Source organism: Epinephelus moara, chromosome 21 (assembly GCF_006386435.1).
Source record: "Epinephelus moara isolate mb chromosome 21, YSFRI_EMoa_1.0, whole genome shotgun sequence".
NCBI classification, from domain to species: Eukaryota; Metazoa; Chordata; class Actinopteri; order Perciformes; family Serranidae; genus Epinephelus; species Epinephelus moara.
This window is the reverse complement of record NC_065526.1, coordinates 14,861,771-14,887,894: the sequence shown is the minus strand read 5'-3', so window position 1 is coordinate 14,887,894 and position 26,124 is coordinate 14,861,771. Positions and strand designations below refer to the sequence as shown.

The following is a 26,124-nucleotide window of genomic DNA, read 5'->3' as shown; positions in this document are numbered from 1 at the left end:
TCTCCGTTAACTTAAGATTTCAGATTTCGTTATTGTCATTGTACAAACAAATAACGAAATTCAGGTGCACTCGAGGGCCGGGCTCATATATGAAAATAAGTAATAAATAGTAATGTCTAATAAATAAATAAATGCCTCCATTCCACTCACATTCTACGCAACTGTAGATACACTTAATACACTCATTGCCAACTTATGCAGTTAAAATAGGAACCAAAAAAAAGTGCTCATGCATATTATTGCACATAAAAAAAGTTACTGTACTGTAGGAAAAAACTATAATGTGTTTAAGTGGGTTTGCTTCAGTTCCAGAAGATCCTGACGTTTAGGAACAAACAGACCCAGTGATTTAAAAGGATAAAAACACTGAACAGAACACAATTTTCTTTTTTTTTAAAATAGTGTTTTTTCGATGCTCTTGTTGCAGAGGGATTGCCAGCTACGGTGGCAGAGGCAAAGACATAAATAGCCCTATCTAGAGCCAGTGTTTGGTTTGTCCGTTCTGGGCTACTGTAGAAACATGGCGGTGAAACATGGTCATCTTTGTACACGAGGACCCGCTCCCTGTGTTGATATAAACGGCTCATTCTAAAGTAACGAAAACTAAAGGAAACACTTATTATATTCCGTTTCTACCAATATATCCACCGAAATCCAACACACTTGATTTTTAAGGTTCAGGACTGAAACATCAGCTGCGACCATCACTCACCTGTTGCCTTTATAATGTCCCTCACTGTGGACGCTGACTGTTCTGTTGCCGTAGGAGACCACACTGTTCTCTGCCCTCAGGTCAGGTGCTGCTCTCTCTGACACAACAACAGTTGGTGCCTGCTGGGTGCTGCGCACATCTCCAACATGGTTCACCTAAGACCATAACAGGAGACAGGGATCAGAAACATTTAATATTCAACCACAGTGCAGATCGTTTGATTCTGTTCATGTGGACACAGAAGACAGAAAATACACATTATGTACTTTTCTGACACTTAATGCCATATTAACATCATGATACATATGAGAAAGTCCTCAGGAGGAGTCAGTCATTTTGTATGCTGGAAAGAAAAACATTTTCTGCACTAAACCTATCACATAAGCAGCGGAGCACAGAACTGGAGAGCTCTCTGCAGCGCACAGCACACTGCGTTCAGATGAGAGCGGCTGTGTCACTGCCAGACATGCATGCACGTAGCCAGACAGATACAAGGACGAACACACACAGTAGCCTTGGCCACAGTCTGACACCCTGCAGTAAAATGAAAAGACAGCAGAAGTCCCTTCCCCCCTGATCAGTGTCTCACCTCCAATCCTTTCTTTCAACAACCATCAGAACCAATTAATTGGAAGGAAACACACAAAACAATTTTCTGAACTGTGTCTGACATGAAACGCGTGTTACCGGTGGAGGTGTGTGTGTGTGTGTCACCATGAGCACGCTCAGAGAGGTTGAGACCGGAGTGAAATCAGTGGAACAAACATTTCTGCTGTTCCATCTCTCTGAATTATCTGGTAAACATGCAGCAGAGCACCAAGGCTATTTTCTATTGCACGAAAGAAACGAGCTCAACATGCTTATCAAACAGAACATTAAACACCTACAGCAACACACAGCAACATTACAAACCTTTATAGCCACAGACGTGGGGGAAAAAGCATTACAAAAAACATGCCTGGTCATAAGAACACGTCCTCAAATGATACCAAACACTAAAACTGCATTATGTCTCCTGTAATCTACTGTTCTACTGTATAATGCATCATTAATGACTCCTAGTCTTTGACCTATTTCTGGATCGGAGGGTATCCAGTGAGCTGGTGTCTGGAAAAAGCAGCCTGTGAAACAGATCTCATGAATGTGGAGTTGGAGGAAAGAAACAAACTCCCAGAAAGCTGCAGGGAATCTGATACACTGCAGCAAGAAACTGCTTTGTGCAATTCAAGTGTTTTTAGGTCCAGTCAGTGTTTGTGACACTTTCTGCTGAAGACAAATCCAAAGAACTGCGACAAGGAAATTTGGAAGTGCTCTAAAGATGGAGAGAGGGATTTCAGTGTCTTGTTTCATTGCAGATTAATGTGCTGATTATTTTCTGGATTAACCCATCTGTGCCCGCAACTAGATTTTAAATTTTAATTTTTCCTTTGGTATTTGGAAATGTTCTCTGGACTTGCCTAAGCACGAAAACCACTTTGTTATGGTTGGGAAAAGATCATGTTTCGGCTCAAAATACACCGGGCACAATACTGGCAGGAAAATCAGCGATGTCTGTGATAAAAGAACTGCTTTTTGTGCTACTATCCTGAGAGGAAAATCAGCAAGGTCTGTGTAAAAAAAGTTTTTGTGCAGATAACTTGAAAGGAAAAACAGCAATGTCTCGAATTAAAAAACAACTGCTTTTGTGTCTTTAAAGCCGCTGGAAAAACAGCAATGACTCTAAATCGCAACCACTTTTGTTAGTTATTGCTCTTTAATAGTGGTCTGCAGCTTGGCAGGTCATCCACCACCCCCTCCACCTTCAGGTGACAAAGTCAGCTCATATACTACATCATTTTATAGACTATGAAACCTGCAAATGTAAATGTGGTTTGAAGAAACATCTGCTTACATTTTCTTCTGGTGACTGGGCAGGTCAGAAACTACAAGGAGCACAATGAAGCACTGGATATCAATGAACTCTCGAACAAGTTGAATATCGATTCTCTCCACCTTTCACACTTCAAAACGTTCCTGTCATTAGAGGCAAAAAAAAAAATAATAATAATAATATTCAGAAAAAACAACAACGCAGTATTAGGATTTTCCCACTTTTTTAAAAAATAAAGACTTTATAGTTATAGAGATGTGATTTTTCATGTGATCTAAAAATGTAAAAGTTGTCACACACAGGTGGCCAAGGCTACAATACAAAGGTGCCACCTGCTACTCAGTTTTTAACACACTCACACTACAATGGAAGCATCATCTGGAGCAATTTGGGGTTCAGTATCTTGCTCAAGGATACTTCAGCATGCAGACTGGAGGAGCCGGGGATCGAACCGTCGATCTGGACCACCCGCTCTACCTCTGAGCCACAGCCATAATCTTTGGGTGTAAATGTTATTGTTGTTTACGTCTATAAAATCTATATAATAAGCTGGCACTAGCAACTCAAAAGTATTAACTGATCCAAATATAGTGATGTCTTCAAGTTTAAAAAAAAAAAAAAAAAAAAGACAAAGCAACAACAACAAAAATCTTCACTTTAAAGAATCTGTAAATAGCAATCATTTGTTAAAGGATATTTTTCACTTTTTGAAGGAGGAGCAGCACAGTTGACATTTCATCACATCATGTTTATCCTCTCAGTTCTGTTCTCCTGTTCGACTTGAGCAGGAGGCTCCTCACGACGATGAATATTAATTGTACTGAACTATTCTATATAATTAACATACAATTTTAAAAAATATGCAGCGTTAGCTTTTAATTTAGCTATCCTACAATCTTTCCTCTCAATTACCGCCCTTTCCCAGTTCTGTTAAATAAAAATGTAGCACAAAACACGAGGAAATGACTTCTTTGCCAGGAGTCTAATCTGCAGCAGTCCCTTTGCATACTGAATCATTTAGCGCCACCACACTCTGTAGGGATTCACACAGCAACACAGAAGCAACTCAACCCTTTTTATACATTATACATGCCACATACATTATATATGCCTCCCTGCGAGGCAAGCATCTTCACTGCAATACAAGAGTGCCCCAGAATAGGGCCTGCATCTAGATGAAGTGACTCGCTGCACCCGCTGCACTGATAGGTAGTATGTAGGCCAGGGCCTTGCCAGATAAACTGATTGAATGTGCGTCTTCCCTTTCCATAACGAGTCACGGTGGACATGATACATTCATAGTGCACTGCGACTCGAGTACATTAATCACCGCTGAGTACCACATGAGGCTATCGCTGTGAAGAACAAACAGCCCAGCTTTCACAGGGCTCCACAGCAGCATGAAAACCTGCTAAATGCTGGTGCACTGACGGTTTGAGACAGAGGCTTTCAACCTGTTGGTAGACTCTGAGCAGTTGCCAGATATTTACAGTATAACAGCATTACAATACTTTCACCATCTTCTGAATATGAAAACATGTAAGTCAAACAAACTACCAAAGCTGTCCTTTTTCTATAGCGAAAAGTCATTAATAGTGATTAAAACATGGATAATTTTAAAGAGAACCGATAATGCTTTGCCTTATTTTCTGTCATATTATAACAGTACCGGATTTTCATATTAAACATGGCCAAAGTTTCAAATAATGATGTAAAAGTAATACCTGCGAGCAAAAACCTCAGGCTTCAGACCGCTCTGAATGCTCTGTTTCCAACTGTTTTTTCTATTTTCGAGACAAGCTGACATCAGCTCATGACTGGTTCTCTATATGGTCATCTGCTCAATGCACGCTAATGCAAGTATTTACAATATGTAGCCTACACTGCTACATGTAGCTACATGCCAACGTCAGGGAACCATGTCATTTTAGTTCATGTTACTTTCCGATTTCGTATCATATTCCTGCTGGAACATGTCTGCTTGAGAAGATTTTGGTTTAAAAGCTTTTGCTGGTGATTTTACTATGATGATACAAAGTGCTGCTTTATTCTGTTGCTATCATTACCTGGCTGCAAGTGCATTGCTACATGTAGCTACATGCTGACAAAAGGGAAACACATAATCTTAGTTCATGTGAATTTCTCCCAGATTTTGGATCACATTCTTGCCTGAACATGTCTGCTTGTGAAGATTTTGGTTTAGAAACTTTAATTTGTGATTTTTAACAGTAGAAAGTGCAGCTATATTCTGATACAGTCATTCTCAGTTACAAGTACACTGCTACATGTAGCTACATTCTACCTGGTTGCTGATGTTGTTAATTTCTCCCCAGTATAGGAACAGATTCCTGCTGGAACATATCTGCTTGTGTTTAGAAGCTTTTACTGGGGGGGTTTCACAGCAAAATGTGTCACTATTCTCCATTACAGTCATTCCCCTGCTACAAGTACACTGCTACATGTAGCTACATGCTAACGTCAAGGAAACATGTAATCTTGGTTGCTGATGTTGTCAAATTTACCCTGATTTCGGATCAGAGTCCTACTGAAACATGTCAAGTTGTGTTTAGAAGTAAAAGTGCCGCTGCCAATGTTGTTAATTTCTCCCAGATTTCGAAACATATTCCTGCTGGCACAGTGCTGCTATGCTTTGTTATAGTCATTATCCAGCTGTAACGATGGTGCAGAGACGCCAAGATATGGAAGACCCTGACACCTTGATCAATCAGAGCAGACTGGGATGTGGAGTTTAAAGACAGAGGGTGAATACAGGTGTTCCAGCACAGATGCTTATAAAAAAATGATTTTTGAACATTAAAGCATGTAAAGATGCTCAGCAATGACCAGTGTTGTCAGTTTTATGGTGAAGAGCATCTATGTAGAAGGTTTTTTTTTTAATGATGCCAACAGTACTTTCTCTCACTTTGCTGCACTGCCATAATCTGTCATTTTTACTGCTGCATCACCATCTAATTTTCCCAAATGATTTTTGAGCCCCAAATGATCATTTGTGCAGTATCATTCCATAAATGTTGTGCCAGTTTGACAAAGACATCACCTGTGGTTTACAAACTGTTATGTGGTGAGCTACAGTGCATAAACAAAAGCTTATCTAACCCACATCATCACCACAGGCAACAAAAAAAAGTGAACTGCCAAACTGCTGCAGGTCTTGTGGGGCCTCTGCTATTTTGGAGTTTCATCCAACCAAACAATGTTGAATACACTTCTGTTTAAATGTGCCTTATTTAACACTTATCTGAAACTATAGTTTTGTTCTTAACCGACGGGTAGCAACAAAACTTTTAGGTGTATACTGTACCAGTGGTGTGAGGTAGTTATGACGGGCCCCAGTGCAACCACACTACCTGCATTGTCTATATTTACGCCGCTGTACTGTACTTTTCTAAGGTTTTGGGTCAATTATACAGAGAACAGTGTCAGTACTGAAGTCCTCATTGCCACTGACTGTTTATTAATAAATGTCTGCATGGTTCTGTGTTAAAGAAATACATAAGCATATGTATGACAGTACGATATTGCAACCTTAAATACACTTTACCAGCTTTGCTCCTTTCAGTCTTCCTCAAAATTTACTTTCTTCTGTGTTTAAGGGGGGAATTAGGTCAGCTGAGTCAGTGATCTCTTTTGAGTCCCCTTTAAAAACATACTTTTATCAGAGTCTTTTCTGATTTTACATGAGTTTTAACTTCATTTTTATAATCTTTATTTCCTCGCTTTTTATGCACCTACTTGTTTTTCATCTATTTTCTTTTAAACCTGCTTATTTTTTGGCTTGTCAGTTTTATTTTGCTGCCTTGTGAAGCCCCTTTTAAAAGTGCTCTATAAATAAAGATTATTATCATAATAAAGACCACAGTGAGTTACTTTGACTGGTTTCAAATAGTTAATATCCATCCATAAAAGCTGAGTGATCATAACTGTGTGCAGGAAACACATGACTCATAATATCTGCTCAAACAACCTGAAACTTGAAACCTCACGCTTCACCGTGAGCTGAATTACTTTGAAAGCGTCTCCTGACTTGTTTCCATTCACAGGAAATCATATAATGTTGCTTGACGCACATTTTTATTTGGTTTCTGTGCAGCTGTTATCACTCGTCTGGTTAATGATCAGTCAGAGTGAAACCTGGGTGTGCCAAAGATAAACAGACGTGTTCTCTGAGTCAACAGCATCATGAGAGTTAGTGAAACCAAATGGTCACTAGCGACAAATGAGAGACTTGATGATGTGTAAATAAATGGGCTCTGAACTTTAAACTTGCAGGTAACATAAAAAGAACAAACATGAGTGTAAGCTTTTGTTTTGTTATCTGGCTGGAGAAGAATAGAAACAGACGTAAACCACACATCTTTTGTGGAGTTACCGTAACAAGTACTGATTTAGATTACACAAACACAATCCCCATTAATCCTCGAGGAATAAATCAAAACATTACTCACCCAGTCCTGTACATCCTGGCTCTCTGACGACCTGACCAGCGGCTCGTCCCAGTAGATGTTGGCTTTGCCGTGGCGCCAAATCTTGCTGCGGGTCTTGTAGGCGTAGTAGGCAGACAGAGACAGGGCCAACACCACCATCAGACCCAAAACTAACGCAACCGCCTGAGGAAAGACAGTACATCATAGATCAGGATAGAAAAAAACAGAAGAAACTATTACTAAAATAGAATAATGCCACTAACCTCCTCTGGGTCCATGTAGCAGTAGTGGTACAGGTACTGATTGTACATGGGGAACCCTCCAGGAAAACCAGCCCCAGCGCTGCCACTGAGGCTCGGATTGCCCTGGATGTTCTGACACATCATCAGCATGGGATTGTACAGCATGCTCTGTGAGCTCTGAGACATCGGGTTCACCCCGATCACAAAGATGATGTCGATGATGCCCTTGAAGTCAAAAGAGAAGAACGTTCAATCACAATAATGATTTACAGTAAATGTATTCTATTATTTTTTTAATGATGCCACCAATGCAACATATGAAGAGTATTCTCATGACATTACTGTAACACATATGACATACAAGTTCACGCCCCACTTCACCAGACTGTCTCTTTCCAGAAATCATGACCTGGTTACTCAAGATAATCCACAGACCTTGTTGTGAGCAGATTCATGTAGGAACTATTTTCTTTCTACCAAACTACACCCGCCAACTGTGTTAGTGTGCAGAAGGAAGCGTGCATCTACTCATGGACGAGAGGCTTAGCTCAGTGAAGCTAGGTGAGCTAGCAGTAGATGCATGCTTCCTCCTGCGCAGTGATACAGTTGGTGGATGTAATTGGGTAGAAAGAAAATAGTTCCTACATGAAACTGCTCACAACAAGGTCTGTGGATTATCTTGAGTAACCGGGTCATGATTTCTGGAAGGAGACATTGCTGTTGAGTTTTTCAGATGTATTTTTTTTTTTGTTTGCGCTTTGAGCACCACAAGCCGAGTGCCATCTAGTTCTTTCCTATCTGAGAGAAGGCAGACATCTCTACAGTTGATATCTCCAACACTCAGCTACTCACTTTTCTCATTTTGGGGTGAACTGTCCCTAAAATCTGTGCTACTCAATCCATTTCCATACATAAACAACAGGTCAAAAACGAAAGGGGTCGCTTGTAGTGATGAACCCACAGAGAACTATTACCTTAATCTGTAGTTCCCCTCAGCTATAGGGAGCTATTTAGCATCTTTCAGCTCATTGTTTTGATTTTCCGGTCTGTAACTTTATTGTTCTCACTGTTTTTAATCAACTTTGTTTCCAGACAACAAGCAACTGTCTGCAAAAAAGCTCCTATAAACCTACTGTACACAACCTTCTCAGCATTAAACAGCAGACAGACACAGTTAACAAACAGCTGGGGCCTGTATCACGAAGCGAGATCAACCTTTCCTGGGTTACCCAGACCTATCCTGGGTTGACTAACCCTAACAATGGCAATCAGGATAATCGGTATCACGACGCTGGATATCAACTCAGTAACTCAACCCAGGGTTGCTTTATCAAGAGCCGTGAACGCGCACGCAGCGGACCAATCACAATCATGAGAGAAGCGCAGCGTCACTGAGCGTCACTGAGCGTCCTCACAGAGCGCCGTATGTGAGGGAAAAAAAGGTATTTCTCGTGAGGATCAGAGATTAATTCTACTAAAATATGAGGAGGAGAAAAGCAACATTACAGAAAAGGCCAACACCGTGGCAGCTGCAGGAGGAGGAAACATGCGTGGCAACGCATAACGGGATGAATAATGTTTAGTTTTAGTTTAGATTAGTTTATTTGCACATAATGTTAAAAACAGACAGTATAACATTTACAAGATTAAAAAAAGAAAAGTGCCGGAGAGGTTAGAAGCCACTAAAAGCTTATCAAAGAAATTCCCCTGTCAAAACATCAATGAAATCACATAATAGAGAAGAAAAAAAAACGGGTGAGGAAAGAAGAAATAGAGGAGGAGAGAGGGAAAAATCAAGACAAAACAAGGTAGCAAATAAAATGATGTGTAGGTTAAATTACTCATCACTGGTTCAAGTAGCTACAGTACCTGTACCTGTACATCTGACACTGATCACACCCTTGAATCCCATGAAATCAATGCTGCGCAGATGAATTGCGTGTATTACAATTATCGTCTAACATCATTGCGTCTGATAAATTGGTCTTCTTTGTCATAACGTTATATATGCTACAATAAAGCTTAAAGCTGACGCCACAATTAAATCATATCAACACCAAATTGATAGTCTGAATAAAATCATCCTGATATTGAGCTGTGTTAGAAATTAACAGCTGCGCAAAAATATACCTAGTCTTCCTCTTTAAAAAACAAAAAGGAAAATCCCTCAAACACCATGAAGTGTAGACATGATAGGCTACTTTCCACATTTCCAGCAGCAAAGCTGTCAATTAGGTCCATTATCTTTAACAGGGATCATTTCCTCCAACAACAAAAAACGTTGGCACTAATTAATGGTGCTATTAAGTGTCCGCAAATGATCAGTTTCTTTCTTATGAAGGGGTGGGATGACATTTCAACTTCTTTCCACTCCTTTTTGAACAGTCTTTTCATTGTCTGTTGTTGTTGCTTTCTTTTCTTTTTTAATGTTCAAAATAAACTTTCAAATCACGATCAATCAAATTAATTAAACTTCCCGTCATGACTGGGCTGCATTTCTGTCAGTGGAGTCATTTTTTTTCCAAACAGCTGATTGGCCAGTGGGTGGTGCTTTTTATAGGATCAGATTCAACCCTGAACTTACCCTGCTCCGGAGCAGGATAGCCGTTCAAAGTTACCATGGTGATCTCCCCCAATAAGAACTGAACCGGCTTCGTGAGACCGAAAACCCAGGGTTAACCCTGAAGTTACCTCGCTAAGACATTAATCCTGCTTCGTGATACAGGCCCCTGGTTAACAGAGTGAAGCATTAAGTAACTGAGAAGCCAAATATTTCCCTTAGGAGCTGGTGGAGACCAAAAAAGAGCTAAAAGTTGAGTGATTATTGCATTTACGTTCATCAGATGGCCAGAAATACGACTCCAAGCACGTCTTTGTATTTGCTGGATATTTACATACCCCTCACCTGACTGCTACATGTTGTTGTTGGGAATTATTAACTGACTGACACATTTACCATTTTGGCGAGACTCACCTGAAGAACAGCTAAGATGATATCACAAATGAACACAGTGAGGTAGAACCTGCATCCCCTCATGATCCGTGACCGCGAGAAACTCCCCACCAGGAAGCCCAGTGAGACCAGGAAGTTAATGGCCGCCATTGAAATCATCGCCGCCTTGGCAGACTGCGGCGTCATGTAGGAGCCACCGTAGCCATAGCTGCCTCCATAATACCCCGACTCCACACCTGCGACAGCCCCTGTGGCCCCAACACCGTAGCCCCCATACCCAAATCCATTCATATCCCACACCAAGGTCGACGCCACGCAGGCAAAGATGAGGAAACACATGAGTGCTGTGGCTCCTTGGAAGGTTTTCACAAAGCCAGGAGGAGAAAACCAGCGGTAGAAGTGTTGAGGCTTCTCTTCAACGTAGTAGGAGTCTGGAGGGACATTGTAGGTGTAGGGGACATACTGGCTCTGGGGGGAGTGGACGCTCCTCGGGGGATAGAAGCTGTGGGAGTTAGTGCTGTAAGGTGGGCTGTACACAGGGGGGCTATCGTAGTACCGAGGCTCATACATGGTTCAGACGATGTTACTGCAATTCCACCTGGAAGAGGAAAATATGATTAGATTAATTAATTCATAATCTTTCTGCTGTCTCTAAAACAGGACATTCCTGCAGATGTCTATTGTCACCGTTTCATCTCATATAGTACAAATTAGGTGGCTTCATTTGTGGTTCTGATGATGTCATTTGTAATTAAAAACCCTGCCTCTTTCAAATGAACACACTTGTCGCTGGACAGGAAAACCCAGAGCTGACTGAACTTGTCGATATCCTTAGCTTTATGATACTGGTTATCCATATGGCCAATGATAGGTTTAGTGAAGCCGGATAACGAAAAGATATCCTGGTTAAGTTGAACTGGATTCAAAGTGTAGGCCTTAGGAGAAGACTTAAAATCACCACAAAGACACAAAGGAACTGTTAAGCTACAAAAAGGAGGCAAAACAACCACAAAGAGGCACAAAACATTAAGAAAAGACACAAACTGACCTCAAAGAGACGAGAAACAACCCCAAAAAGACACACAATGACCTTAAAGAGACAAAAAACCTCAGACAGAAACCAAATGACCGCAAAAACACACAAACTGACCTCAAAGATACCCAGAATAACCTAAGAGAAACATGAAATTACCTCAAAGACACACAAAGCAAATGGAAAAGAAACAACATGACCTAAAAAAGACAAAAAAAACAACCAAAAAAAAATACACAAAATGACCACAAAAAGACCCAAAATAACCTCTGAGAAACACAAAATTGCCTTGAAGACACACAAATTAAAGGGGAAAAAACAAAATGCCCTCAAAGAGACAAAACAAACAACCAAGAAATATACATAATGACCTCAAAGAGACACAAAAAACCATTGGACAGACACAAACTGACCTCAAAGATAACCTCAGAAAAACACGAAACTGCCTCAGAGACACACAAAACAATCAAATACACAAAATGACCTAAAAGACACATCTAGACCATAAAATAACCTCAGAGAAACACAAAATTACCCCAAAGACACACAAAGCAAATGGGAAAGAAACAACATGACCTCAAAGGGACAAAAAAACAACCTATAAATACACAAAATGACCACAAAGAGACCCAAAATAACCACATAGAAACACAAAATTGCCTCAAAGACACACACAAGACACAAAATGACCCAAAAAGACACAATGAAAAAAACACACACACAAAATAACCTGACCTCAAAGAGACAAAAAATAAACACAAAAATGACCAGAAAGGACACATATCGACTACAAGAAAGGAAGCAACACCACTACAAAGTCTGTGTCTCGCTCCGATGTAGACGAGGTGGTGGGGCCTTTTGCAAATTTGCACCCAGGGGCCCACTGTCTCATAATCCGCCCATGCTTATACATGTTTCAGCAGCACAAAATTACACATTTAGCAGCAGCTTTGAAGGTGGAAAATAGTCTTTCCTTGTGTTGTCTCAATTCTCTGATGCCTTGATGAGTAAGTTCAAGTTGAGTCTTAAAATTTAAAAGGTGAATGTAGAAAATAAAATACTTCAAATGCCTGTTTCTTGGTCATAACAGCACCTCTTTAAAGCACTTTTTGTTGCCCAGCATGCACCTCTCTGCCCTCCATTCACCTCAGCCCAGCCCTGAACCCTCTCCCCGGTATCGCTGACCCATGCTTCATCACTGCAGAGCAACTCAACCCAACAGGCTTCAATAATTCAGACAGACAGCAGATAAGAGGCGAGCCGGGGGCGGCCATGCGTGCTGTTTACTGCAGGAGAGACCCACAGACGTGTTCCTTCCCTGTGTAGCACCCACTGTATGTTACCTGTGTGCACCTGCTGGGTGTCAGCTCACAGAGAGAAGAAGAGGGGAAGCTACAAAATAAGCCCAGTCAGGTGTGACAGAGCTGTTTGGGGCTTTTGATCAATTGCATGGTTCAGTTTGGCTCTCAGAGAGTAAGAAAAACAAAACAGAAATAACTTCTCAATTGTGTCCTGATGTGACTTTGCTCTGTCTGATCTTTGGTCCACACAAACACAGCAAAACAAACTGATGACTTAATATTAAGCTTCTGTCCATTTCACAATAAGTGAGATCTGAATACTTTGGTCATTTACAAAGGCTTTAAACCTTCATCATAATGCCTGAAAGTCTTCCTCAAACAATCAACACATCAGATAATCGATCAAATACCACAGGAAATATTAACTGGAGCCTTTTAAAAACTTGAATGATCACTTTGGAGAAAACACAACTCACCTGAACTGAAAACAGCTCCTCAACTTTGCACCCGTCCACCATACCGCCTGTGAGCCTCCTCTCTGTGAGCACAGTGTCCTCTTGTCCTCTTTATACTCACCGACGGTCGTAAACCGCCTCATTTCCCCTTACGGACACTTTGTCTCCACAGAGAGCCGGTAAGTGAAACCTACGGAGCGGCTGTGTGTCTCACAGTTCACCCGCTGACCCGGAGGCTTCCACGTGTCCTCTCATGGATCCTTTATAGGCTCCGTGTGAATTAAACTTTAAAGACTCACTGCATGTAAAGTTTATGTTCTCATTATTATTATTACAGCTACATGTGGTTATACAGTGGAGCAATACAATTATTCGATTAATTAGTTTGTAGATCAACAGACAAAATACTATTTAAAATAATTAGGCAAAAAAATTGCAAAAGCATTCAGGGGCGTAACTTTGGTTTGAGAAGTGAGGGGGGCACAATAAATCAGGGGTTTTGGGCTCCACCCCCAGAAAAAAAATAGGATTGAATCCCATTTCCTGCATTTACATACATTTAGGCTAAATCCAAATATCTGGACTTCACCACACTTGCAGATTCGCAGCTTTTGCATGCGTTCCCGGGAAGTCTGAGAGTGCTTAGGGCTGTCCAAATCCACAAGGGGCCTCAAGTGGACTTTCTGCAGACTTCTCAAGAGTCCGTATGGGTGCACACGTAAGCAGACCAACACATTCTCACTCCGACCTCGTCACATATTAGGTTTGGTCATGGATCGTCCACGTCCAGATGACGTGAAAGGTACCCTGGGTGTGTTGGTTGTTGTCGACGTTAAAGGACAGCTTTTATCGTCAGTGTCTGATGCCGCAAGTCACTGCCAAAGCACCGAATTTAGACGATTTCGAAATGTGAGACCAGGTTGACTCAATAACCCACAATTCATTGCAATACGAACCTGAAGTTGTGGTTTTGTGTCAGTTGCCGCAAGAAGAAACAAAACTCATTAATGTGTAAAATAGTTATTGATAATTAGGTCTATCATAATATTACTTGAATTGTGTAGGTCAGAAAAAATATTCAATCACATCATGATACAGAGATATGAATAAGAATAAGCTGTAGAGGGAGTGAAAATGCATTTTATTATTGCGGCCCATCAGGCTGTGCAGTGAAACAGGCAAAAATAGGCGTATAACCTATTTTATAGAGATATATTCATACATTTTTATTGAGTCACAAAAAGGCCACACATGGCATTTATATTTTGTTATCTGCAGGGTCAGATGAGTGAGCATTGTTCATCAACTTATATGACATATATATGAATGTGACAGCAGCGATAGTTTAACGTTTCCAGGGCAACAAGTAAATCAGTCTCAAGGGCTGTCTATCAGCCGCTTACAGTCTCCACCCTTGCAGACTTTATGCGATGACAGTTAATACGTCTATGTGTGACTGAAGTCCACGAGGGCGGACATTTGGATTCAGCCTCAGGGATTTCGGTAACCAAAACAAAGTCCAGGAGATGATTAAGTTGCTCATCAAACTGTAGCCAAAATAGTACTTACTATACTAAATATTCTAGGGGAGGGGCAGGGAACCTCCTAACACAGGGTAAATTGTAATACAGAGCAGCAGAAACTGAAATGAAATCATGGATAACACCCTTTTAACAGTTAGGTGGCAAGAACAAAACAAACTAGCCCTCACTGGTAGTAATTTAAACCAACTCTCAACACAATGCAAGTGCAAATAAGAAACAGCACGCAAAAAACAACCTTTATGATACAAAATTTCACAGATTTTTTTATTATAAAAATTGCAGTCACTGGCAGAATGCCAATTTAAAACATACACTGAATCAACATATTGTTCCTCTGCATTGACATAAATGACAGGAATATAATACGAAAATGCAAAATGGTGTAATAAAAGCTGCACAAAAGGAGTGGTACCATTTAGCCCTTAGAAGTTTTATCTCAGGTGTTAAAATTGTGTTATAAACCAGCTTTATCTTGATTTCTGTACAGTACAAAAAATATCCAATAAACTATTCAGCCCATCCAGAGTGAAAAACATGCTTTGCATTCAAAATATAATATCAATATACTGATGCAACAAAACATGAAAAAAGACACAAAGAATCAGTGACAATGAGGTTATTTGTTTTGTCCGCTCATTGGGTTCCAGAAAAAATGTTGGTGTTGTTCATTTCTGCCAACTATGGAAACTTTTGACAACACTGTGGTTTATGTGTGGTTAGGTTTAGGGACAAAATGTTTAGGTAAAGATAATGTTTTGGCTTAAAATATCCAGTTTTGACGACACGATCCCCGCTGGAAAAGCAGCAATGTCTCTGTAAACAACAATGGCATTTTGTGCAACTATCCTCGCTAATTAGTTGTAATTAGGAAAAAGCTGCTGAAAACAGAGCAATGACGGAAGAAAAGACAACCGATGTTGTTGTTTGTTGGTCTCAAACAGTGGTCTGCAAGTTGGCAGGCGTCTGGCTTAGGCATAACGCCATCCACCATCCCAACCTCCCAATGACAAAGTCAGCTTACATATTACCTCACTTTCTCTGATCTGAAAGGTACAAATGTAACGTATTCATGGTTTGCAGAAACGTACAATACCAACATTTCCTTCTAACAACTGAGCCTCAGGTGCTGCAGATATTTCTTCCTGTTCTTCTTCATGTCCGACCCTTTTCCATGGTTTCCAGGTCAAAAGTGCGGATTCTGTTTTTGATGTGGCTTAATTTAGCTTTCAGATAATCACAGCGTTCCTTTTTCTCCAGGAATCCAGGGTCCTGTGAAAACACACACATAAAATAATCTATTGATTAATGGCTGCACCCTCCATTACCTTAATCTGTCTCTTTACTTCTCTGTCTCTTTTCCTCTGCTCACTGCCGTCTTGCCTGAGTCATTCTGTAATGTAGCTGCGTTAAATGAGAATTTCCAACACTCAGTTTCATGGTGGAGGAAATATTATTTGCATCAGTGGAGAGCTTCATTGGAGAAAAGCTAATATTACCTGGGTGTTGACACAGCAGCAGCAATTCTAAATGTTATAATTACCAAATTATATTTCAGTTGTTTTGGAGTGAACAGATGGGAAACATGAGGGATTCAGTTTTTAATGAACTTACTCTCTTTTTCTGCTGATACTTCTTCAAAATGCTTTGAATCCTCTGCTGATCCTAAAAGAAATGACAGAGAATGATGACCAAATGGTTAGTAATATGACATGTAACACTCATACAACATTATGTTAAATAAATATATATACTATGTCTGTACAATAAGGAGGCCTTATTATAACCTTTACAACTCAGATTAAATCCTGGCCAATCAAAGACAGGGGTTTAGACCAGAGGAGTAGACCTAAGTCACATGACTGACAAATTAGATTACTTTAGATTCGACTTTACAAAATCAACAAAGACTTGGCCTTGGACTTGGACTTGGACTTGAGTCTTTTGACTTGAAAATACTTGAAAGTTCCCCCAAGCCCAAAGATTAAAGGTATGTTATTTAAAAAGTGTGACAGAAATCGGTTCATTTCCTGAATCATCTAAGGTTAATGCTCTTCATTTCTAGCCAGTCGACACTTAATTCCTCAGGTGATCCAGTTTGTTTTCACCGAACTGACAGAATCCAGTCAAGAGGAGAGAACCATGAGGAACTAATGTTATGTCACTGAGCGCTCATTGGAAAAGATTATACCTAACTTTGTACAACATGTGACGTTGCAACGTTGCAGTAAGTTGAGGCTTGTATTTCAGCCTGCGCTTAACAAAAAACAACCAACAGCTTATTATTACGGCAGATATTTATGTTTATTGTCAGACAGTGCCCTCTAGTGGCGGTAGTAATTATTACAGTAGCAAACATACACAGGACTTTCATCCAAGAGAAAGGTGTTCATGTCCCGAAGTAGGCGATGACTTCTCTTATTAACAATGTAGCCTAATATGCTAGTATGTGTAGCATTATACGCTAGTGACGTATGGGACATGTCTAGTCATTGAAGACATTTTGGAAGTCAGTGGGAATCAATCTATTCAGTAGTTCAGGTATGAGAGCACACTGAATATTAGCATAGTGAACTGATGCATAGCTAAATCACTTTTAAAATGAACTTGTTTTAACAAATAAATACAAATTTAAAAAAGCATCCATACGTCTTGTAAGGTCAATATAACAATCTGTTGGGAACATCATGACCAATTTAGGACTCGAAACTCAAAGTGTAAAGCGCTATTCATACTTCTGCATCGAATCGACGCCGCACCTACGTACGTACCCTGCTCCGTAGCCTGACGTGCACCTCCCCAGAAATGTAACTACACGTCACGGCGACACAGACCTCCTGTCTATTTTGTAAGCTGAAACCATTTCCCTCAGTGGAAACAAAGCTTTTATTTAATTTAATTTCACAGATAAGAAATAATAAATTGTTAAGACAATAAAGCCTCCTCAAAATAGCATTTTAAGTCTTGTGTGTGATTTATCCTGACTTGATATGAGCAGAGGAAATCTCCGCTTGTCGCTTGGCTAATTTATACAATGTAAAATGTCATAGGCTTGTGCTAATAACGTTAACATTTGTTTGGAAAATGTGTTTAGTATAAGACAGTTGTTTTGTCGGTGAACCTTGTGAGTTGTAATGGAGCTGAATTTTGTAACGTTACCTTTGTTAAATGTTAGTGTTGTTCCTGGCTTCATATGAGTAGAGGAAAAGTCCGCTAGCTGCTAGGCTAATTTATACAATGTAAAATGCCATAGGTTTGGGCTAATAACATTAGCATGTTGTATTAGTGGGGAAAATGTGTCCAGCAAAAGACTTGGGACTTGAGTGTGAAAACTTGAGACTTACTTGTGACTTGCAAAACAATGACTTGGTCCCACCTAGTTAATGAAAATGGTTAAATAAAGATTACTGTACATGCGTCTCACCTCTTGGCTTTTTCCATCTCTGAGCAGTCGTGCCATCATGACATCCAGCTCTCTGAACTTATCGAGGGTGGTGCTGATGTCTTTGTGGAGGTCCTTGTACTCCTGATACTGGTCATTGAAAACTGCTTTGTACTTTTCCCTTTCTTCCACACTGCTGATCTCTGGATACTTTCTATAAGGTTTAAGGGAAGATTAAGAGGTGTCATGACATCCAGTATAAACAGTATGACTCATACAGGTAGAAAAATGTTTTGCAAAAAGGAGTCCGAATATTTACACAATCCGGTAACATGCACGTTCACTCACATGATGTAGTCTGCGATGATGTGTACTTTGGGGGTGTATTCTGCGGCTCTGTTCAGACTGACTGGGTTCTTATGTACCACAGTTTGATTAATACAGTCTTTGCTCGGAGACTTATCCATTTCATCCTTGAATGATATGCGCTTTGGTTTTTGAGGAGTCAGTGGGATGGACTGGTGAAACTCCTCCTGGGGGTGAAGGTAAAAGACAAAAAGGATTATTAATGAAATATGAACCAGCAAATGAAATTATGTAATGAATATACCCCACCATGCAGGCCTGTGTCATCATCACAAGAAACTCTCTAAGAGGCCTTGGAGCTAAATTTAGGTTAAGCTATGTGTCAGAGAAATCCCAATTTTAAAAAAAAAAGTACAGCCAGGGGAAAAAACTGCCCCATTCTTTTGCTTCAACAGGCTAAGCCTCTGAAGCTGCATTCCCTCAGCTGGGAGATGGAATTATTATGTTCACTCCTGGCCTCTCACCCTTTCTTATTGGACATCAAATATATTGGCTGACCACGCTGTTTCTCACCCGTAGGTGGTGGCTGTGATGCTCGATAAAGTGGACTCTATTTGCAAACAGTAATAAGCTTGAAGGGAATGTACACATGTAGTGTGAGTACTATATCTCGGCCATCTGTGTTGATTTACACTACGAGAAATTAACTTGGCACAACAATAAACAGGCTGTCTACTCTAATACTTTAAAAGAACTATTGGGTGTTTACTGGATTGCTCAATGGGTATGTTGGAGTAATTGGATCAAATTCCAATGCCAACCATCACACAGTGCACATAGGCCTATTTGTTTTTAGCCATGCTCTTGGGCAATGTGTTGGTTGGTCTGTTGTTCCTGACTGAAATATCTCAATAGCATGCTAACACGCTAAACAAAGATGGCAAACAAAGTAAACATCAGCAGCTTTACATCATATGTTAGTATAGTCATAGAGTGCATTTACATGGACATGAATAACCCGTTCATAATTGGGTTTTTGGAGCTTCCCGTTAACACCATATCCCAAATACAATCATAACTGGAACAGGTCTCGTAAACAGGATATACATGTCCATGTAAACACACTAATTGTGAGCACATAAGCATACTGATTAGCAATGCACAATGTTGGATTTTTTGCCAATATCCAATGGCCGATAACCGATACTGATATCGATATATCCATTTTTTTCCCCCACTCAAGTTTAGTGATCATCAAGTCTCTTCTGTAGTGGAATTAACATCATATTATGCATGTATACTCTTATCGTGACGGCCCACCAGCAGATGGAGACATGAAATACAATACTTTTCAATGTATGTAATATTCAGTCATTGTGCAAATAAGAAAAAGCATGCTGGCAGATTCTTTTGAAGCCAATACCAGCCAATATCAATGACGCTGGTATTATAATGCATCCCTAATACTGATGTTAGCATTCAGCTAAGTTCCGTACAGCCTAACAGATCTGCTAGCAAGCTCATCCTGTCAACCTTACACTGCGCAGATTACACAGCTTTAAAGGGACAGATCACCCCAAATCCAAACTACATATTTGTCCTCTTACCTGTAGTACTATTTATCAATCTAGATTGTTTTGGTGTGAGTTGCTGAGTGTTGGAGATATCAGCTGTAGAGATGTCTGCCTTCTCTCCAATATAATGGATCTAGATGGCACTCAGCTTGTGGTGCTCAAAGTGCCAAAAAACTATATTTGAAAAACTCAACAGCAGACATTTCTTTCCAGAAATCATGACCCGGTTACTCAAGATAATCCACAGACCTTGTTGTGAGCAGTTACATGTAGGAACTATTTTTCTTTCCACCAAATTATACCCCAGCCTTCAATACTATTAGCTCATCTGAGCAAGCTAATGTTACAGCTCAGCCAAGGAGGACAGATATTTTTTCCCCAAATGGCAAAGGTATGACCCACACTTCTCTCACTCTGATTCACTAGCACTCCTTGCCCTCGTTGGTTGGGTTGGTTAGGTTTAGGCAGCAGGAGTGAGGTTGGTCAGGTTCAGGGTAAGAATGTCAGGGTGAGCCAAACAGAGGCACGGTAAGGCAGAGTAAGGCTGGTCATGCCTTAGCCACCAAAAACCTGGAGGAGGACGCTTTCAGTGTTTAAAACTTGCACTGTCACAAACACAAGCCTCTCATTCATGAGTAGATGCGCTTCCTTCTGCGCATAGATACAGTTGGCGGGTGTAATTCTATAGAGAGAAAATAGTTCCTACATGAAACTGCTCACAACAAGGTCTGTGGATTATCTTGAGTAATCAGGTCATGATTTTTGGAAAAAGACATTGCTGTTGAGCACCACAAGCTGAGTGCCATCTAGTTCCATTATATTGAAGAGAAGGCAGACATCTCTACAGCCGATATCTCCAACACTCAGCAACTCACACCAAAACAATCTGGACTGATAAATAGCACTACAGGTAAGAGGAAAACAAATGTACTTTTTACTTTGGGTGAACTGTCCCTTTAACATAGAGGCATTGATGTTGTTATACCATTATAGTTTATAGAGCAGTGTTTATGTGTAGGACTATGTCTTATGCTGTCGATTCAAAAGTAAACTTCTCACTGTCGATACCAAAGATACAGGCAAGAGCGACTTTGTCATAACTCAATATTACTATCAATATCATTGACTCTTTTTTAGTGCTATGTCGGCCTCAGCCCAGTGGCAAATAATTTTATATGCATCGGAAAAGCATCGTACATGTGGAAGCATAAAAAATAATGCCTGCTTCACCTTTAACTTATCTATTTCTGGCACATTTACACAGAGAGGACTGCATGGTCTATAAAGTAAAGAAAAACACAGTTTACAGCTTTGGGGCGAATCCTGGTCGACTGCCAGCAGAAAAAGCTGACATATCAATACCAACAAATGGCATGGTCACTGCGGATTATCTTGACTGACTTTAAATTTCATTGGATTTGATCTGCCACTGTTGTTTCGGAGCTGTTGTTGGCTCATTTGCAACCAGTAATAGTATCCCTTTCTGTTGTCAACAATAAATGGGGTGTTTGATATGTCATATATATTTTAAATGACATCAAAAGATGGTAAAAACAAGGGGAGAGTGATGCCCAAACGTCATTTGGAAAGCCTCAGGAGAGAATGTGACAGATCAGCATAGACAGAGTAAAACACAAGAAGGGGGATAAAGCATGGGCTAAATATTTACGGACACTGAGAACAAAAGCTGTGAACACTTTAACAGTGCTGTGGACGGTCACACCTCACAAAAGCTGGCTCGGAGTTCACGCCGTAGTTCACAGTTTGAATTTTGAAGTTCACAGTCCCAAAAAATAAACTAGTTTCCGATCATATTTTTCCATTTATTAGAATAAAATAAAAACTTGTGATTATCAATTACTCACAGTTATTTCCCAAGACTGTTCGGATGCTTCAACTTTATGTGTCACTTCAAATTTGTTGTTGCTTTGGCTGACGTTCAAACTTGTTTGTTCAGACCTGGCATGCACAATTCAGAAAAATGGGAGACCTTCTACATTGGAATCTGTACTAAGTGGTGAATAAAACATCTTCAAATATTTATATGATCTGGCTTCCGCAGTACCAGCAGCTGTGTTGTCTGTAATGATGGGTGAAAATGAACAAACAAATCTTTTAAATGAATTGTTTTAGTGTCAGCCTGTTGAACGTCCCTCCTGGTAAAATGTGTGGTGCCCCGCTCTGTGGTTCAGTGAAGGAAAAGGTTTGGTTCTGATTCTGGTAGGGGGAAGTGCATTGACGGGGAAACAATCTTCGACATAACACTGGCAGACCGGGTGCTGTAAATCCGCAGGTGTTGTAAAACAGTATGTCTGCATTGTTAACTGGGGAGGGAACAGGGAAGGATGCTTACATTTACGTTGATTAGTTGCAAACAGATAAGTTCAGTTCCTTGTTGGCCAAAAACTTAATGACCTCCCATGCACAAGACTGCACTTGAAAGGGGAACTGACACCTTTTGTATTGGCCCTATATAGTGCAATAACTTAATACTTCTGCACTGACTTCACGAGGAACATTTCCCGTATCCAGCAACTCTGCTCTTTTTATGACAATGACTCTCCTCCCACTTTAAATCTAGAAGCGACAAACTTGTCCTCCATCTAAAATCTCTGTAGAATTAATGACCTGTACCTGGTTCTCAAAGTACTCCCTCTCCCTACGTGCCGCCTCATGCCTCCACATCTTCAGACACACCAGGAAGCTTCCCAGATACATCGTCATGTTGATGAAGATGAAAGCCGTTCCTGCCATCTGGCCCCCATCGACCCGACACAGATTGGCCATGATGGGGTTAATGCCTATTGTCGTGTAGCACAGCCCTCCACGGCTCAAGTCGTTCAGGTAGACGATCCCCGCTGCCATGTAGAGCAGGAACAGCGCCACGTTGATGAAGGCCTCCGTCAGAGGCCACCAGGGGGCGTCGAGGAGGATGGTGCGATAGTACATCGTCATTCCCATCACTAAGAGAGCGAGGGTTATAATCCAGGAGATTCCAGCTACTGCCAGTACAAAGGGAGTCATGGGGCCTCTGTAGCTGTACCCAGACAGGCCTAGCCCATTGTTGTACACGCCATTATAGAGTCCGTAGCTGTTGGACCACTCGCTGTCTTTCTGGATGTAAGCGATGACACAAGCAAAGACCATGCCCCCGAATAGCAGCTGGAGTCCTGCAAGAAGTCTCAGCAACCCTGGCCAGGATTTCAAATAAGAGTACTTCAGGTTGTAGACCTCCAGCTTCTCGGCGTAGTACTCTGCAGGGTGGATGCTGGTCAGGATAGACTCCTCTCGTGGGACCACATCGAACAGATCATCATCCCTTAACAAAGGCTTCTGGGAGTTCTGGCTGGAGTGGCCAAGTGAGTCGCCCCAGTTCCTGCGCTCTGGCAGGGGAGTTACAGGAGGGCTCACCCTGGTCCCATTAGGAAGGATCTGGATCCTACTGGTGCTGGCCTCAGAGTCATTAAAACTGTCACTTTCCTTTGCCCATTTATGGATGAGGCCCCCCCATGACTGAGGGATGAAGGACTTCAGTCTGTCCTTCAGGCTCCCTTTATTGTCATCCTTCTCTGCGTACGGCGGAGTGCTGGATGTGCGGCCTGTGGAGTTAGTATCACCATCATCTGTGATGTTATCTGGTGTGGGTGTGTGAGTAACCCACACAGGCACTGGTGGATCACTAATGGAGTTCCTCTTGCTAGAGGAGGACCCGACCACACTGTCAGCCTCTTGTCTCTTGAATTTCCTGCTCCAGCTTTTCATGCTGCGGGCTGATTTTGGTGATTCATTGAGAAAGAAGTAATCACGCAGTCCTTATGAGGCATGGAGAGGGAGAAACTGTGGGGGGCAAAAAAGATAAATTATTAGTTATGTATAATAAGTATGAAAGCATATGTGCCATAATTACATGCTGTAAAATGTATAATTTACACACCTGAGCCTCAGCAGCTCGCATGTTATGATTTTATCAGTACTCCAGCATCTCTCATTTGATTCAAATCAAAATGATTGTGAATGTGCCAGTTGTTATGAACTTTAAACTTTATATCACCTTCCATAAACCTCTCAGATGTATAAAAAATTAAATATAAAAGAGACATGATTGTAAAACTATGATTCTATTGTCATATCTAAGATAAAGACGATATGAAATAATGGAAACGGTGTCCTCTCTGAAGATTTAATCTTGAAGGACCAAATCTGTGTTTAAGGTGATAAAACAAACTTGTCAGCAACCAGCTGGCTACTTACACACCCAGCAGATATGGAGCAACATTACCGTTTATTTAAAGTCTTGTTTGTGTCCACCTTGAGAAAACAAGTACAATATTCTCTCTACTTTTTGTCCCATTTTGGTTTCCACCAACTCTTGAGTGACATATCTGGCTCTTGAGCTGCAGATTGCCTGGTGAGAGTCGTGACAGTGACCCAGAACAGTGACAGTTTGGCCTGAAAAACCAAAACAATGAACTGAAAGATACTAAAAAAGTTCTGTAATGATGAGGGAAACTGCAGAGCTAGGTGATAACTATATGTGGTTTCGTCATACCTTATTTACACCTGTTGTTAATCTGTGTTTGGATATGTTATCTGGATTACGAAAATTAAATGCATACAGACTAATTCAAAGACCCATTGACTTGATGTCATTATCCAGATAACATATCCAGACACTGATCACATGTTGAGATGTACACACCATTCAGGGCATGTCCGCATCTCCAATTTACATCCACTAAGAGTGTTTGTTTTTGCCACTGACATGTTCAGATTATTATTTCAAGTGTCTGACAATTTATGGAAAGGATCCCTACAGAGATAGACCTTTTTCTTAAAGAGTAAGATCCTTCTTGTTTAACCAGAAACAGTCCCACAATTGATATCGCTAAACCCACCAGACTCCATTTAAATAAACAGCAATTTTATCATCATTAATGACACTTCATTCAAAGTCAACAGAGACAAAATAAAGCATACAGAAGCTGTCTTTGTCCGTCTTTTAGCTGTCTCAACAATTACCATCTCTGGTTTGGTTACAGTTAACCTTTAATTTACCCAGTTAGATGTAAATATCACACTTAAATATGCTGGCACTATACATGCTAAAATTAGTGTTTATTTAAATGGGGTCTGGTAGAATTGGTGATGGAGATTTAAGGGCTTTTTCTGGTAAAACTAAAAGGTCTATCTCTGTAGGGTTGCTCTCCATGAACTGTCAGAAACCTAAAACAATGATCTGAGCCTGTCAGGGCAAAAACAAGCACTTTTCGTGGACATAAAGACGATGTAAACATGCCCCAAGTGGTTACATTGCAGTCTGCCTCACCACTGCCGTCTGCAAGACTCTGACTCAGTACTGGACCAATTTAAAAAAACGTTGTTCCTATTAATTATATAGACATAAAACCATGGGGAAATAGGGTCCAGGTTGAAAAAAACAACATAGTTATCATTTAATGTTTATTGTTATGGATTACACAGCTCAAGCAAAAGTCTGATAATCAAATTTCATACTGAATAGAAATGAAGGAATGGTAGAAGAAAGGATTTACTCTAACTAACGGTGATGTTACAGTATCACAGTGTGATTTGTGGCCCAACAATGCCAACAGACTGGAATAGTCCTTTAAATACACTGCTCAAAGTGTGTGGGCTGGCATCAGAAATACGCCACTCTCTGCTACAGTGGAACAACTCAGAGAGAGACCACAACATGACTGCAGTACAGCTCAGGCTCCTCTAATAACAGAGGAGTTAAAGCTGAGCTGTGACTCACAGCAAGCTGCCGCACAAGCTCTTAATACACAGCAAGAGTCATGGAACTGTCACAAAGTGGGAACACACTCACAACGCAGAGCATATTTGTTTTTGAGACGATAAAAAAATATATATCTCAAAACTCCTCTTACCCATTTGACCCCAGCTCGTCTCTCTGGTCATGCAGATGGACTTTGAGCGGCTGTTTGTAAGGAGACAGGAACTACTGTAAAATGGCCACCAGGCCCACTCCACTCACCCTCTTCAGTCTCTCAGGTGACTCACAGTTCCGCTCACGCAGGGCGATTGGCCAATGTGTGTGTGGAGGGGCGAGTAAAAGCTTAAACATTAAACCTGAACCACCCCTGTGCTGGTGCTGACTGGCACCATTAGGTTAATCTGTGGGAGAGAACCAGAGAGAGAGGCTGGAGCTGTTGACATTCATAAAACTGCAGAGAGGAGGTGGTGAGCTGACCTGAAAATGATGCATGTGACCCACAACGGGTGTTTTAAAAGAGCCTGGATGACCACTTAGGCTGCTTGTGGTATTAAT

At 40.8% G+C, this 26,124-nt stretch overlaps 1 protein-coding gene across 1 annotated transcript in view; it reads right to left on the bottom strand.

The window, feature by feature from the left end:
* Positions 1–25,872, bottom strand: part of LOC126383269 (uncharacterized) — a 35,078-nt gene extending 9,206 nt beyond the window's left edge. The window contains exons 1-10 of the mRNA XM_050033778.1: positions 25,724–25,872; positions 22,449–23,651; positions 18,283–18,464; positions 17,977–18,148; positions 16,167–16,217; positions 15,712–15,824; positions 10,244–10,793; positions 7,291–7,494; positions 7,049–7,210; positions 713–867 (exon numbers count right to left, since the gene is read on the bottom strand). Coding sequence (XP_049889735.1) covers positions 713–867; positions 7,049–7,210; positions 7,291–7,494; positions 10,244–10,793; positions 15,712–15,824; positions 16,167–16,217; positions 17,977–18,148; positions 18,283–18,464; positions 22,449–23,576 — 2,717 coding nt within the window. The 5' untranslated portion in view covers positions 23,577–23,651; positions 25,724–25,872. The remainder of the gene's footprint in view (positions 1–712; positions 868–7,048; positions 7,211–7,290; positions 7,495–10,243; positions 10,794–15,711; positions 15,825–16,166; positions 16,218–17,976; positions 18,149–18,282; positions 18,465–22,448; positions 23,652–25,723) is intronic.
* Positions 25,873–26,124: the final 252 nt, after the last annotated feature.